The sequence below is a fragment of the Aristolochia californica genome, unplaced genomic scaffold, assembly GCF_029961685.1.
Source record: "Aristolochia californica isolate CCGP_79_NKW_82.1479 unplaced genomic scaffold, dmAriCali1.0.hap1 SCAF_4, whole genome shotgun sequence".
NCBI classification, from domain to species: domain Eukaryota; kingdom Viridiplantae; phylum Streptophyta; class Magnoliopsida; order Piperales; family Aristolochiaceae; genus Aristolochia; species Aristolochia californica.
Window position 1 is genome coordinate 32,488,916 of NW_027182103.1, and position 14,905 is coordinate 32,503,820.

At 42.8% G+C, this 14,905-nt stretch overlaps 1 protein-coding gene across 1 annotated transcript; it reads left to right on the forward strand.

Annotated features, from left to right (window-relative positions):
* Positions 1-205: 205 nt before the first annotated feature.
* LOC137962056 (uncharacterized) lies at positions 206-3,098 on the forward strand. The gene is given in 2 exon segments (XM_068808771.1): positions 206-306; positions 2,645-3,098. Coding segments are annotated over 2 exon segments (555 nt in total).
* The last annotated feature ends 11,807 nt before the right edge of the window (positions 3,099-14,905 follow it).

Here is a 14,905-nt window from a genome sequence, read left to right on the forward strand (position 1 = left end):
GAAGGAAAGTGAAAGTGAAAGTGAATTAATTCTCACTCCCGATTGAAAGTGAAATTAGAGGATCGCCCTCGACCCTAAAAGGCTTTTCAATCATCGACTCAGCCTCCCTCTACACTGCATTGCGCTTCTTTTCACGTCCATGGCGTCATCGAAGATTTCATCCCAGTTAAGCACCTAAAAGATCAACTGCACCATCACTGTACTCATGAAATGGATAAAATCGCAGGCTAAGCACCAGAAGGCCCAGTTGCTGGAATACAACAAGCTCATCTACCTCATCCTCTCGGTTAAAAAGAATCCCGCAAAGTCGAGCATGAACCTTTCTAAATGATAGAGATAGAGATAAACATAGTGATAGATATAAAGATAATGATAGAGATAAAGATAACTAGTGATTGAATTAGAGATAAACTCAAATTATAGAGTCCTAATCACCTACAATCTTTCTATATAATTCTATAAATAGTTTACACCTGATCAATAATAATTACAGCAATATTATTCTTCATTCCTATATTCTATATGGTATCAGAGCTTCCGATCGATTAATCAGAACCAGTCTGCCGTAGCTGGAAATTTTTATTGGAAGCAGCCTCTGTAGCTGTAAACACTACTGCCACCCATATCTAGTATTTTCTCCTCCCTTTCTCAATGCAATATTGCCAAAGGTATTTTTGGAAAAAGAAAACTACCGCCACCGCTTTGCCTGACATCCTCGACGCCGTCACCCCCATCCACTATGCCGGCAATTCCCTCTCTCGGCTGACCTATTTTACCCCCTCCCCCTGAAGCCACCGTGTGCTGCCGACGATTCCGTCATCATCGCCGCAATAGAGTCTCTGCTCTGCTCAAAGTTTCCAATGACGGTCCTGCGACACGAAATCTCTGCAACAGTCGACGAGTCTCTTACCTTCGTCGACCGTTAAGAATCGTCGCCCGCCGTCACTAAGGAACCAGCTACACGACGTCGCCGCTTGCCGCCGCAAGCCTTTGCCACTCACAACTGCAAATTATCGCTTATCGACCGGCCCTTACAATGCCAGCCAGAACCGGTAGCTCGCTGCTCGCAACTGCACTCCGTCACCACAAGCCACCGCATGCCGTTCACCTCGACGGCCACAGAGCCGACCGCTGCCGACCGCTGAGGATTCCCCCCCCCCCCCCCCCCCCCCCCCCCCCCCCCCCCTTCGGCGCGCAAAACCTGTGTTCTCTCCAACTCACTCTCCTGACAATATCGTCATCACGATTCAGTCTCACCGCCATCATTCGTGCCTCCAGCCAGAGCGTTGGCCGCCCATCTCAGCAGCACCGAGACAACCTAAGTTCAAGGGGGAAAAATTATGTCCCCCTTGGATGCATCATCCCGCGCACGTACGTGCACTGCGTGCAAACTTGCACGTGGGATTTCACACGAGTAAGTTTCGCACGTGCAACAATTTTTTATATATAAAAAAAAACTCAATGAATTCATCCTATCCGGACGATGCGATTACTTCCACCCCAACCGCTGTCTTTTTACAAGACATGCAATTATGTCCATCCCAACCGCCACTAGTGTTGCTGCTCTGCCACCTGACGATGAAATTTTGTTGTTATGCACTCAATAACATTATTATTATAGTGTTTTCTTTAATTTACTTTATTTATTTCAGTTTTAGGCAATAGGGGTATTTTTGGAATATTTTATTTATAGGGGTATTTTTGTAATATTTTATCATAAACCCTAACAGGGTGAACCCTATTTAAGGGGTATGAGTAATGAGAAACACAAACATTGAAGTATTAATAATTAGGTTAAATCTAGTGTAAAGAGGTGAGATCCGAGGTTAGGGTTTTCCTAAAAAACCCACGTATTCTTTCATCCACCATTGATCTTCGTCTTCCCCATATCTTCCTACTACCCCTATGGTAATGCTTGAAAGACCCGTAACCCATGGTAGATTGCAGATCCTCCCAAAGAATCCTTGTGTTAGATCCGGGACCGTAACATTCGTCCGCACTAGTCGCCTCCAGTGTCACTACTCTGCCACCTGATGAAATTCATCTGCACCAGTCGCCTCCAGTGCCGCTACTCTTCCATCAGACGATGCAATTCCGTCTGCACTAGCCACCTCCAGTGCCGCTGCTCTACCACCTGACGATGAAATTCCGTCCGCACCAACCACCTCCAGTGCAACTACTCTTCCACCAAACAATGTGATTCCGTTCGCCTCAGCTACCTCCAGTGCAACTGCTCTTCCACCAGACGATGTGATTTTGTCCGCCCCAGCCTCCTCCAGTGTCGCTGCTCTTCCTCCTGATGATGTTGTCCACCCCAGCCGCCTCTAGTGCTGTTGCTCTTCCTCTGGTCGATGCGATTCCGTTTGCCCTACCCAATTTCAGTTCCGCAGCTCGACTCAGCCGCTACCAGTGTCGTTGCTCTCTCCAAACCACTTCCAAGAACTTGCTTCCTTTTTTTTAAGATTAAGATTGGACTCTCCTCTCGAAGCTCCATCTTGCAGGGGCATGATAGAGATAGAGATAAACATAGAGATAGATATAAAGATAATGATAGAGATAAAAATATATAGTGATTGAATTAGAGATAAACTCAAATTGTAGAGTCTTAATCACCTCCAATCTCTCTGTATAATTCTATAAATAGTTTACACTTGATTAATAATATTACGAAAATATTATTTTTCATTCCTAAATTCTATACTAAAATCTCGTTGCCTCATCCTTTGCATCTGCTCGACGGCTCTAAAGAGATCTACCTCATTATCAACAACTGCGATTGGGGTCCGAATCCCTTCACTTTCGAGGATGCCAAGAAGAAAATCCAGCCCGAGTCCATCCCAGTCTTGAAGGTAATCAAGCTCTCCAAGGTCAAAATGAATTTCCGTCCTTTCGAGGCCAAGCAAAAGCTCTATGAATCCTATGACCTCTTATTTGTGGACAAGACCGTTCTTTCCCACTTACCGTGGCTTATCGTCAAACATTTATTTAAAAAGAAGAAGATTCTAATACCCATTGATCTGTCCCACAAGAATTGGAAAGCCTAGATTGAGCATGTGTGAAGCTTTGCGCTACTTTATCTGAGTTGGACATATTGGTAAGTTATTGGAAGATTTAGTTGGTGATGATGATAGTGGGGTGAAAGAAGTGAATGAACTTAATGTTGTAGACGTGGTCACTGGAAAAGAGCAAAAGAAAAAAAGGAAGGCGGGCGAAATGGCTGGGACAAAGAAGAAGAAAATCAGGAAAGAAACAAATGACTCGATTGGAACAGAGAAGAAGAAAATAAAGAAGAAAGATGAATTTCCTATAGAATTTGAGGTGGATCAACAGAAAAAGAAGACAAAGAGCAAAGGAAAATTGGAGCAAGAGAGTTTATCAACAAAAAAAACTGGTCAGGGAGATGCCATTGGATCTCTTAATGGTGTGATGAAGAAAATCAATGTAGTGAAATCTGGAGAAGAGAAGACAAAATCAATAAAGAAAAAGAAGAACAAGATGTGAAATATTTATTCTTTAGAGGAGTAAGAGATGGCCCTCTCTTAAATTGTGGAACTCTCAGTTTTTTTGGTTTCATCATTGTTAACTATGGCCGTGTCGTCTTATCTTGGGTTTTCTAATCAAATCTACCCAATTTATTTCAACCATTTGATTCTCTAACTATCTTAAAAGGTTAAATCTATCAGAGTATTTTATTAATAAACTCCTTCACTTTCTATAATATTTTCTATTGTGCATACTAATACAAGGATTCACTTTACATTGCACTTTCCATTGTGCACACTAATACAAATAAATAATTCACTTTCACTTTCACTTTCATTTTCAATTTCCACTTCACTTCAAAATGCACTAATCTCCACCGCCTACACCCCTATATGAAGACAATCTCCATTCAAAGTGGAAAGAAGGTTTAAAACATTCAACTCTTCCATTCATGGAGAGCCTAGGAGTTCTACAAACTGTTAAGCTCTGAAGGACTGTGGAGTGTGTGCATCTTCCCATCTTCACTATCTTAATCTGTAATGTCTAGAGAACACAAACCCAAGTACCCAACTCTTACCTTCTTTTGTATAATCAATATAAAATAGTATTAAGTAACCTGTCTAAAGGATTCAATTGAGATTGCAATCAAATGCATAATCTACTAATTTACCCAAAAAGAGGAAGCTCAAAATCATGTTTTGGTGTCAAAATTCAAACACCCAAAATGCTGAGGAATATTTTATGTGGAAACTTTCTGTAATATTGAAAGATAAATCATCTGAAAAGAGGTGATAACAATACAAATGAGCTCACAAAGCTGAACCAGAAGTTATGATCTTAATCTTTATTTTTTATTTTTCTCTTTTCCAAAGCATAGACAACTCCAAAAGGGTCTTGAGCTGTTATTCCTCATGCTTCAGTGAGAGACTTCACAGTATTCTGTATAGGAAAAAGAGAATACAACTTTTATGCTCTGTCAAGTGGAAATATTATAGCATCTTTTAACCTAGAAAAAAACCCCAAAACTGGGATACAACTACTTTGTGGGATGACACCAGTCATGAGGGGGATATATGCCACTTTTGGGACATATTTTCTGTTCATGACTGTTATCATACCATGTTACTGGACCAGGAACCACCAATTCAGTCATCTTGAAATTTTCATGGATATCCCATGGCCGATTCAAGATAAAAAGTGTTGTATTGACGAACCCAACGACTTCATCTACTCTACCTGTGAGAGCTTTAGAGTGGTAGATTTATATTCAGAAGCATGGTCTTTTCTTTCTTCAGTAAATTATTCATGTTTGATATTGGTCGGCATCTATTTGTGGGACATTGCAGAGAAGGATAGATAGATCTAGTTCCAACAGGATGCTTAAATTTCTCATTTTGTGGTTTGCAGATGATGGCCACTATGGGCAGGACTCTTCAAGTTTACTACCTTAAGACATTAACTCTTAGCATTATATTCTACATGTTGCATTTTATAGCAGTTTAGGTATAATTTTTTAGAATTCTTAGAACTCAGACTGAACTTTTCATTCAGAAATGACTTTAGAGCTGAGAATTTGAAAGCTTTATTCTTTTTGGCATGGTTTCATTGGTACAATAAGACAAGGAAATTCTAGCTATATTTTTGCAGTAGTTGGTATTTATGCTAGTTTTACTCCTGGAATAACCAAGTGCGCTTATCTTTTTTATTATATATTATGTTCTATGTTTTGCGTATGTTATTCTATTATGAATTGGTTTAATTAATTCATGTGCTTTCTTTGTAAAAATGGATTGGGATAAAGAAACAAACATAGTTTAAGAATTATTAAGAGGATGGAGGCAATTTGGACTGTAGAGGCGGTAGTCTGTGGAGTACAACAAATCAAGATAAAAAGCCTAGAGTAGGTATGCTTTTTGACTCAATTGAGGAAGCATAAATATTATATTATAATTATGCTAGGGATGGAGGATTCAATAATTTTTACTCAAGCCTCAATGCTTGCCCAGATGTGTGCCCTTGTTCTTCTTCCTCTTCCTTGACTTAGAGGAAATCTAAATCCCTTCAACAAATTATTTTTAATGAAAACGCATTTTTATATTATCTTCAAAAGACATTAAATATCTTCCCTTTTACTAAAATATTGAAACAAACAATGAATGCTAATTTGGAAAATGAGTTGCTCAAATTATTGTGCCTAAATCTCGCTATGCCTAAGTGTTTTTGAGACAAACGAGCATAAATGTTGTTGTTGTCCTCTTCAAAGATCGGTTCCAGAAAGATCCACCACCAATTTGCAACAACACAAGCATTCACGAGAATAATAAACAAGACAAAAGTAAAAAAAATAGGGAATTAATGAAAACTCATCGATGGCCTCTTCTCATCGCATAATCATTTTCCCTATGTGGACACCCTTGACACAACTTGTTATGAACCTAATAACAGGTCGAGTCATGCAGGCGCCATGGCTGAGTCAGTAACTTTGTTTTTCAAGTAAAATACCGTGGAGGGGCAAATCCATAATTTTCCCTTGAACCTTTTGTTTTTCAAGTTAAATGTCGTGGAGGGGCAAATCTGTAATTTTCTCTTGAACCTTGTGGCATGAACCCTATTGAGAGGGGAAATGGAATGGAAAGAAGGAAGTCTGAATTTAGGTTAAACAGAGGCTTTGAGTTATCCTAGATGAGCTTGAGGGTGTGCATTCTCCTTAACGAACCTAGGGTTTTCAAGCCTCCTTTCGTCTTATTTTTCTTTCTTTCTCTTCTTCTTCCCTACAAATCGTCGTGTAAGGAGCTTGAACAAGGAGATTCAGACAAAAAGAGAAATGCGGGAAAAATGGCGATCAGCATGGCAGGCAAAAGAGGAGGCACGAGATACATCATGGAAGACCAGATTTAACCAGAAACTCGACCTATTCATGAGTAGGTTGACAGAGATACTGGCCGGAATAAGCCAAAACCCAGACCGAAGAGGGGAGAGAAGTCGAGCGCCAACAAGCATTACAGCCATGGTTTCTTCTTCCGAAGAATCATCAAATGTGTGGCTCTCAGTTTTGGAACTCCACGAAATCCAAACCAAGGGAGGGAACTTTGGTGGGAAGGCAGACACATCAGTTTCGGAAGCAGAGGGAGACGATATGGTTGAGGAAGAGAAAAATTCTGGGAAAGTCAGCGTTGTTTCCCAAAATAAACCTAAACCGAAGACGACTCTGGGAATCCAAAGCTAGCTTGAGAGCAAGAGCAGAGGCGAAGAGCCTCGGGACATGGGACTCTCCTCATGGTCGATTGATTCCGCGACCCATGGAGACCCCTCATGTCCTCGATGCCGGAACAACCAATTTGTTTGGAAAATACGAGCTCGACAGGCTAATCGGCTAGGGATCCTGCGCCAAAGGTTATTATGCCAAACCCGTCGTTGACGGCACGACATTCGTCGTCAAGGTCATCGACAAGAAGAGCCTGGATGCGAACACCATGGTTCCGAAAATCCTCCGTGAGGTCTCCGTCATTCAAGACTGGGACTTCGACTCTGTTTTCCCAAATAATCACGATTGAAGGTCGAAAGCCCTATTAGCATCAGGGGTACCTCATATCGCGACTTATGTGAAGCAATAGCGAAGCTCCTTCCCCAGTTGTTCGGACAGCAACCAGTATCTCTTATTCCGGAAGACTACATAGTGGATAACAAATGGGAGAAATGGGAAACTTCAAATAAGTATTTTGCTCTTTTGTCTGTAGATTTGGTGTCTAATGATAATGTAGACTTCGAATGGGACAAGCTGCAATATGGGAGGTTGCTTCCTTTTGGTAAAGATCTCAAGAAACACCATCTCTTATTGGAACTCTTGTTCTGGAGGAGGCACCATTAAGTAATCATGGGCTTGCTATGGATGCCTGCTATGTTCAAGATAATCAGGCATCTATTGAGTATTTTGCTACTACTGACAATAACCAAAGTATCTTAGTGTCATTGTCAAGTCGTTGTGTTCCACAAGGAACAGTCTGTGAGCGCTCTCAACTTTTTTGAATTAAATTTTATGGGAGTTTTGATAAACCACTTGGGAGGTTTCTGAGGGATGACTTATTTGATCAGAGATCATTTTGTCATTCTTGTAATGAACCAGCAAAAGCTCATGTGAGGTGTTATACACATCAGAAAGGGAGTCTTACAATAAGTGTTAGACGTCTTCCATCATTGAAGTTACCGGGCACGTGATAGAAAAATATGGATGTGGCACAGGTGCCTCAAGTGTGTCCTTAAAGATGATGTTCCACCAGCTTCTAGGAGGGTGATAATGTCAGATGCTGCATTGGGACTTTCGTTTGGCAAGTTTTTAGAGATAAGTTTTTCAACTCATGCAACTACAAATAGGGTTGCTAGTTGTCGTCATTCACTGCAGAGGGAATGTCTTTGCTTCTATGGCTTTGGGAGCATGGTGGCCTTCTTTCATTACTCACCTATTGATATTCTCTCTATTCATTTGCCACCTTTGATTTTGAAATTTAATTGCAAATATCCACAGGAGTGGATTCAAACAGAAGTTGTAGAGGTCTCAAAGAACATGGAATTTATGTAAGGTGAGGTGTTTGATGTATTTCAAGACATTGACCAGAAGCTTGTGATGTCTAGAATTGAAACTTTAAAAGTGAGTACCCTGCTTATTTAGGTTAATAAGCTGAAAGATATATTGAAGCAAGAAAGAAATGAATATGAAGGATTGCTACAGTTGTACACTCGGGATAATTTAGACTTTGCCGAGGTGGATTCAGATATTTTGGAACTCAATCGTGTGAGGCGCTGCCTCCTCATTGATTCATACATGCGCTACACCAATCAGAGCTTCATCCGAATCAAGTGGATTATGTAAATGCTCATGACACATCCACTACACTAGGTGATGTTGTTGAAGCCAATGCAAGAGAAGGGGTATTTTCGACGCATGGAAGTTCAGAGGCTTTGGCATTGTCTTCAACAAAGGGTGCTACTGGTCATCTCCTTTGGGCAGTGTTGGGTTCTCTAGCCATGGATCGAGTCACCCGACGATTGTTATGGTCCTGGGTTAAGTACCTATGTCTTCTGCTCCTAACAGGCCGGTCTTTTGGGTAGTATTGGCTAGGTGTTTAACATTTGGTATCAGAGCAGGCGCTACGTCCTGACTTTGAGTCCCAGCGGCCGCGTGCGCAGGTGGACCGCAAGCCCCTGGCGTGACCCCTGACCCGGTCGCGTTGCTGTGTTAATGCCGCCGTGGTCGTCGGCTCGGGCGGGCGGGGTGTGATGTTATGGTCCTGGGTTAAGTACCTATGTCTTCCGCTCCTAACAGGCCGGTCTTTTGGGTAGTATTGGCTAGGTGCTTAACAACGATCTCCTCAGGCTTCGAGGTTTAATGACGAGGAAGTGGGTGTTTTTTGGTTCTTAGAATGTCCAATGGTGGCTGACGAATTCAGGGAGGAAGAAGATGGAGGGACGCTGTGAGATAGAGCCTTCAAAGGTGCTCCAACCTTAGGCCTTGTGAGAGAGAGAACCTGATCTCATTTACCTATTGAAATTGCTTGCTTTTTTCATTCAAATGATGCCCCTATAAAGATCAGGAACATCCCTTACACAGCCAACGCCAAAGCCATAGTTCTGAAGGAAATTACAGCAATGCCACTAAGTAGAAAATCAGAAAATTACATAAGTCACCCCCTACATCTACCTGCTACTCTGGATGCTAAGGAGTCCATAACACCCCCCCCCCCCCCCCCCCCCCCCTAGAGAAAGAATTTGTCCTCAAGCTCAAATGTGGGGTAAAGGGCCCAGAAGTTCTCGAATGGTTCCCATGAGGTTGGAAGCAGATCGGTGTCAGTCCACTAGACGAGCAGCTCCCAGGAGTATTGAACGCGGCGAGCGTGCAAGACTTGTGCTGGGGAAGGAAGAGTACACCCTTCACGCAGTGGAGGCAAGGGCGTGTGCAACATGGGTGAGTCACCGCGAAATGGCTTCAAGAGAGAGACATGGAAGACGTCGTGTATATTGGCGTATGGGGGAAGCTAGTGATAAGCAACACTGCCAATATGAACCAAGATCGGGAAAGGCCCATAATATTTGGGAGAAAGTTTGTGCCTTCGTGCTGCGGTAAGTGAACGTTGTCGATAAAGCTGGAGTCGCAACCAAACATAATCTCCCGGAGAAAAAAAAGGTCCCTATGAATCTTGTCATAATAAAGCTTCATAGTGTCCTGAGCTTTCTACAAATTAGCCTTGACCTGTGCAAGCATAGTATCCCGTTCACCCACGGCCTGGTTGATCAATGGTAGGTGAGACAACCCAGGTTCATAAGAGATGAGACGAGGAGGTTCACGTCCATAGACCCCCCTGAATGAGGTAGTGCCCAGTGTTGTATGGTACGAGGTGTTGTAACAGTACTCCACCCATGCTAACCAATGCACCCAACATTTGGGGAGATCCCCAACAAAACACTGCAAATAGATCTCAAGAGTGCGGTTCACCACTTCAGTTTGCCCATCAGATTGAGGGTGGTAGGCTGAAGAGAAGGTCAATTTGGTACCATGTAATTTGAAGAGAGTTTTCCAAAAGGTACTCGTGAAGACCGCATCGCGGCCACTGGTGATGGACTCGGGTAAGCCATGCAGGCGGACAATTTGATCCATGAAAAGTTGATCTACCTGTGCTGCTGTATATGAATGCGCCAAAGGTAGGAAGTGGCCGTATTTAGATAACCGATCCACCACAACCAGAATAACAGATTTGCCCGAAGAATTGGGAAGGCCTTCGATAAAATCCATGGAGAGATCTGCCTAGATCTGGGACGGCAGGTGAACAGGCTGCAACAGGCCAGCTGGGTGGAGGGATTCTGCTTTGTTCCATTGGCAAACTTGGCACGCAGATACATAGGCAGCAACCATACGCTTCTGTTATGGACTCTATAGCATCATGAGTTACCAGCAGGCGTAGGAATTAATTAATGTGATTTTCAATTTCCATGATTTTCAATTTCCATGTAATTGATTTTGGTTTGGGTTGGTTTAGAATGTATTTGGTTTAAACCCTTGACCCAAGGGGTCTGAATATTAATTGGCGTCCTCAACCCTATTTAAGGGGATGACTAGGTTAATGAAAGGCAGCAATTGAGTCTACTTTAGTCTAGAGTAATTTAGATAAACTGGTCGAGAGCTCCTTCAAGCTCTCTCCCATTTTTTCTCCAATTCCTTTCCAAAATTCTTCTTCAGCACACCATCCATATACCTTAACGTTAAGCAAGCAATGGAAGGAAGAGAAGAGAGGAGGGTGACAAGATCCATGGCTTGTGAGGATCCTAACAACATGGTATCAGACAGGTCCACCCTCGGTGACTCCTCTTCTCCAGAGGATGTACGTCAAGTGCTTTCAGAACTTCAACAACGATCCACTCTTCAAGGTATTGAAATTACTAACATCCACACTACATTGCACACGCTGGAATCCTCTCTCCAGACAATCATATGCCAACTTGCTGCAATTCAATCGCCAACGCCACCACCAACCACCACCTTTCAACCCCAGCCAGTACATCACCCACACTTCACGCCACCACCACCCCCACCTCTGCCCCAACAACTTGTTCCCATGGCTAATCACGCACAAGGACCAACTAAGGTTCCCAGGTACTTTAAACTCAACTTTCCTACATATGATGGCTCTAAAGATCCTTTACTGTGGTTCAAGAAATGTGAACAATTTTTCTATCATCAACAAACGGTGGATATGGACAAGGTTACACTGGCCACCTACCACCTGCTCGATGAAGCGCTCATGTGGTTCCATCACTATAGAAATGTCCATTCCACTCAGGATTGGCTACACTTTAAACATGCTTGCCAGTTGAGGTTTGGACCTCCAGCTAGTAGCAACCCAGTGGGTGAATTGATTAACTATAAACAGACAGGCACCTTAGAATTGTACCAAAAAACGTTCCAAGAAAGGTTGGCCCGAGCCAGCGAATTTGTTCCTCCTCACCTACATGTTCAGATTTTTAATGCTGGATTGACTGAGGCGGTAAGATTGGAAGTGGAATTACTTGGTCCGATAGATTTGGACTCAACCATGAATTATGCCCGAGCTATGGAACACAAACAAAGAGTTCTAAAAGAATCCTTAGGCTGAAAACCATTTTGGAACAACAGAATACAGGGTACAGCACCTGGCCCACGTTTTGCCCCCCTCCCCCCCCCCCCCCCCCCCCACACACACACACACACACACACACACACACTCACACGTTCTTCCACGTAAGTTTTTGACTAAATAGGAAATGGAGGCTAGAAAGGCCAAGGGCCTATGTTTTAATTGTGATGAACAATTCCTTCCAGGACATACTTCTAAACATTTATTCAGTATTGAACTTTGGGAAGAAAGTTCAGAAGAGCTTCCTGAAAATGAATTTGTTGAAGAGGACCAGCAAGAACTAGAACTCTCCCTCCGTGCCATGTAGGGCCTGCGTAGTTTTAATACCATGCAGGTAAAGGCCAAATTACACCACCTCATGCTACTTGCTTTAGTTGATTCTGGCAGCACACATAATTTTATAAGTGAGCCCGCAGGAAACAATTGGGATTGGAAATTCAACAGCAAAGGGGTCTCTGGGTTTCAATGGCCAATGGGGCTACAATTTCCAATGTGGGGTTATGTGCAAACACACCTTTTACCATTGAGGGACATTCATTTCAGGCGGACTTACTGGTCATTCCTTTGGCCGGATTTGATTTGGTGCTCGGGGTCAAATGGCTTCAGTTATTAGGGCCTATATTGTGGGACTTTCAGGCTCGGACTATGACATTTACAACACCACAAGGCCATATTACATTACAGGGTATTGTGGTAGGGGTACCTAACACACTTCACACTTTACAGCTTCAGAACACTGGTGATTCTCAGTTAGCTCTTTTATTTACAGCATTTGTGGATTTATTTAATGACCCTATGGGTATACCACCAGTGTGTCACTGTGATCACCGCATTCGTTTAAAGTTGGGAACCGATCCAGTAGTGGTGTGCCCTTATCGTTACCCACATACAGAAAGATGCAATAGAAAGACAGTGCATGAATATGCTCGCTCAGGGAGTGATTCAGCCCAGTCAGTCTCCCTTCTCCTCACCTATTTTACTGGTATGCAAAAAGGATAAATCATGGAGGTTTTGTGTCGACTATAGGCAACTCAATTTGCAGACAATTAAAGACAAGTTTCCCATTCCAATAGTGGACGAGTTGCTGGATAAGTTACATGGTGCTACGATTTTTACCAAGTTAGATTTGAAATCAGGCTATCATCAGATTAGAGTTCACCCAACAGATGTGGAAAGACTGCGTTCTACACGCACCACGGTCATTTCGAGTTCCTCGTCATGCCCTTCAGTCTCTCGAATGCACCGTCCACCTTTCAGGCCCTCATGAATGAGGTATTTTCCTCGCTTCTGCGCAACTATGTCTTAGTATTTTTTGATGACATCCTTGTCTAAATCAAAAATTGGGTTGAACATCTCCAGCACCTCCAACAGGTATTTATCATTCTACGCTCTCATCATTTGGTTTTGAATAAATATAAATTTTCTATGGGCACCTCCGAAGTGGCATATTTGTGCCACGTCATATCAACTGTGGGCGTGAAAGTTGACCAGAGCAAGATACAAGCAGTAACAGATTGGCCGCCTCCCACCTCCCTCACAGCATTAAGGGGATTTTTGGGCCTAGCGGGATATTACAGAAAATTTATCCAATCTTATGGCCAGATAGCAGCACCACTCAACAACCTTCTCAAAAAACATGCATTCAACTGATCTTCTTTAGCGGATCAGGCCTTTCAACTGTTAAAGGAGGCCTTAGCCTCAACGCCTGTACTACAATTACCAGATTTTGATGAAGACTTTGTGGTGGAATGTGATGCATCCGGGGGAGGTTTAGGGGCAGTGTTACAACAATTGGGACACCCCATTTCATATTTCTGCCGTCAGTTGGGACAACACCACCACAAATTAGTTGCATATGAGAGGGAACTGATTGGGTTAGCCAAGGTTGTCCAACATTGGTGACCTTATCTATGAGGACGACCATTTCTCATTCGTACAGATCATTGCAGCCTCAAGTATCTTCTTGAACAACGCCTTACCACATCACCACAACAGCATTGGTTAACTAAACTCATGGGCTTCTATTTTACTGTTTAATATAAGCCAGGTAGTTCGAACTTGGGGGCTGATGCTTTGTCACGTCGGGACATTCCAGACCCACACATTTATGCTATCAGCAACCCACGTTCACTTTTGCTGGATTCTATTCGTGAGGAAACACATCAATATCCGGAACTCATTTCATTATATCAGGATATTCAGCAGGGGACATCAGCTCATCATTGGACGATTCAAGATCATCTTATACTCTACAAAAACAAGATTTTTATGCATCATACGTCCCCACTTCTTCCCACCATCCTGTCTTCTATCCATGATGGCACACATGAAGGTCGACAGAAAACATATTTCAGAATCAGTCGGAAATTTTATTAGAAGGGCATGAAGAGCACAATTGTTGATTATGTAGCTGCTTGTCAGGTTAGTCAACGAAACAAGGCCGAATCTTTAAGTCCTGCCGGCCTACTACAACCTCTGTAACTACCATCTCAAATCTGGTCTGACATTTCAATGGACTTCATTGATGGCCTTCCCACTTCCTCCGGTAAATCAGTGATATTCATTGTGGTTGATCGTTTTTCAAAATATGGTCACTTCATTGCTTTGGCGCATCCATATACTGCGGCTCAGGTAGCTCAGTTATTTATGGACCACATTGTCCGATTACACGGAATTCCCACATCTATTATCAGTGACAAGGATGCAATTTTTACTAGTATCTTTTGGAAGGAATTATTCAAATTACAAGGCACCCAATTGGCATTTTCGTCTGCATATCATCCACAGACTGATGGACAAACCGAGGTCGTCAATCGTACGATTGAAATGTATCTTCGTTGTTTTGTGGCGGACTCACCTAAATGGTGGGTGAAGTGCCTTTCCTGGGCAGAATTTTGCTATAACACCTCTTACCATACCGCATTTAGAACTACTCTTTTCAGGGTAGTTTATGGCAGAGATCCACCTCGTCTGTTACCATATGAACCAGGGGCATCCAAGGTCATCACTTTGGATCAAGCATTAGCTGAAAGAGACTCTATGATCACTGAGGTACGTACTCATCTCCAGGAGGCCCAGTACTCTATGAAGCTCTATTATGATAAGAAGCACTGGGCGGTATCTTATTCCCCAAGAGACTATGTGTGGTTAAAGCTTCAACACTACCACCAGCTCTCCCTAACTGCCTCCAAGCGCCATAAGCTTTCTCCAAAATATTATGGTCCATTTCAGGTGTTGGTTGGCCCTGTGGCCTACCGGTT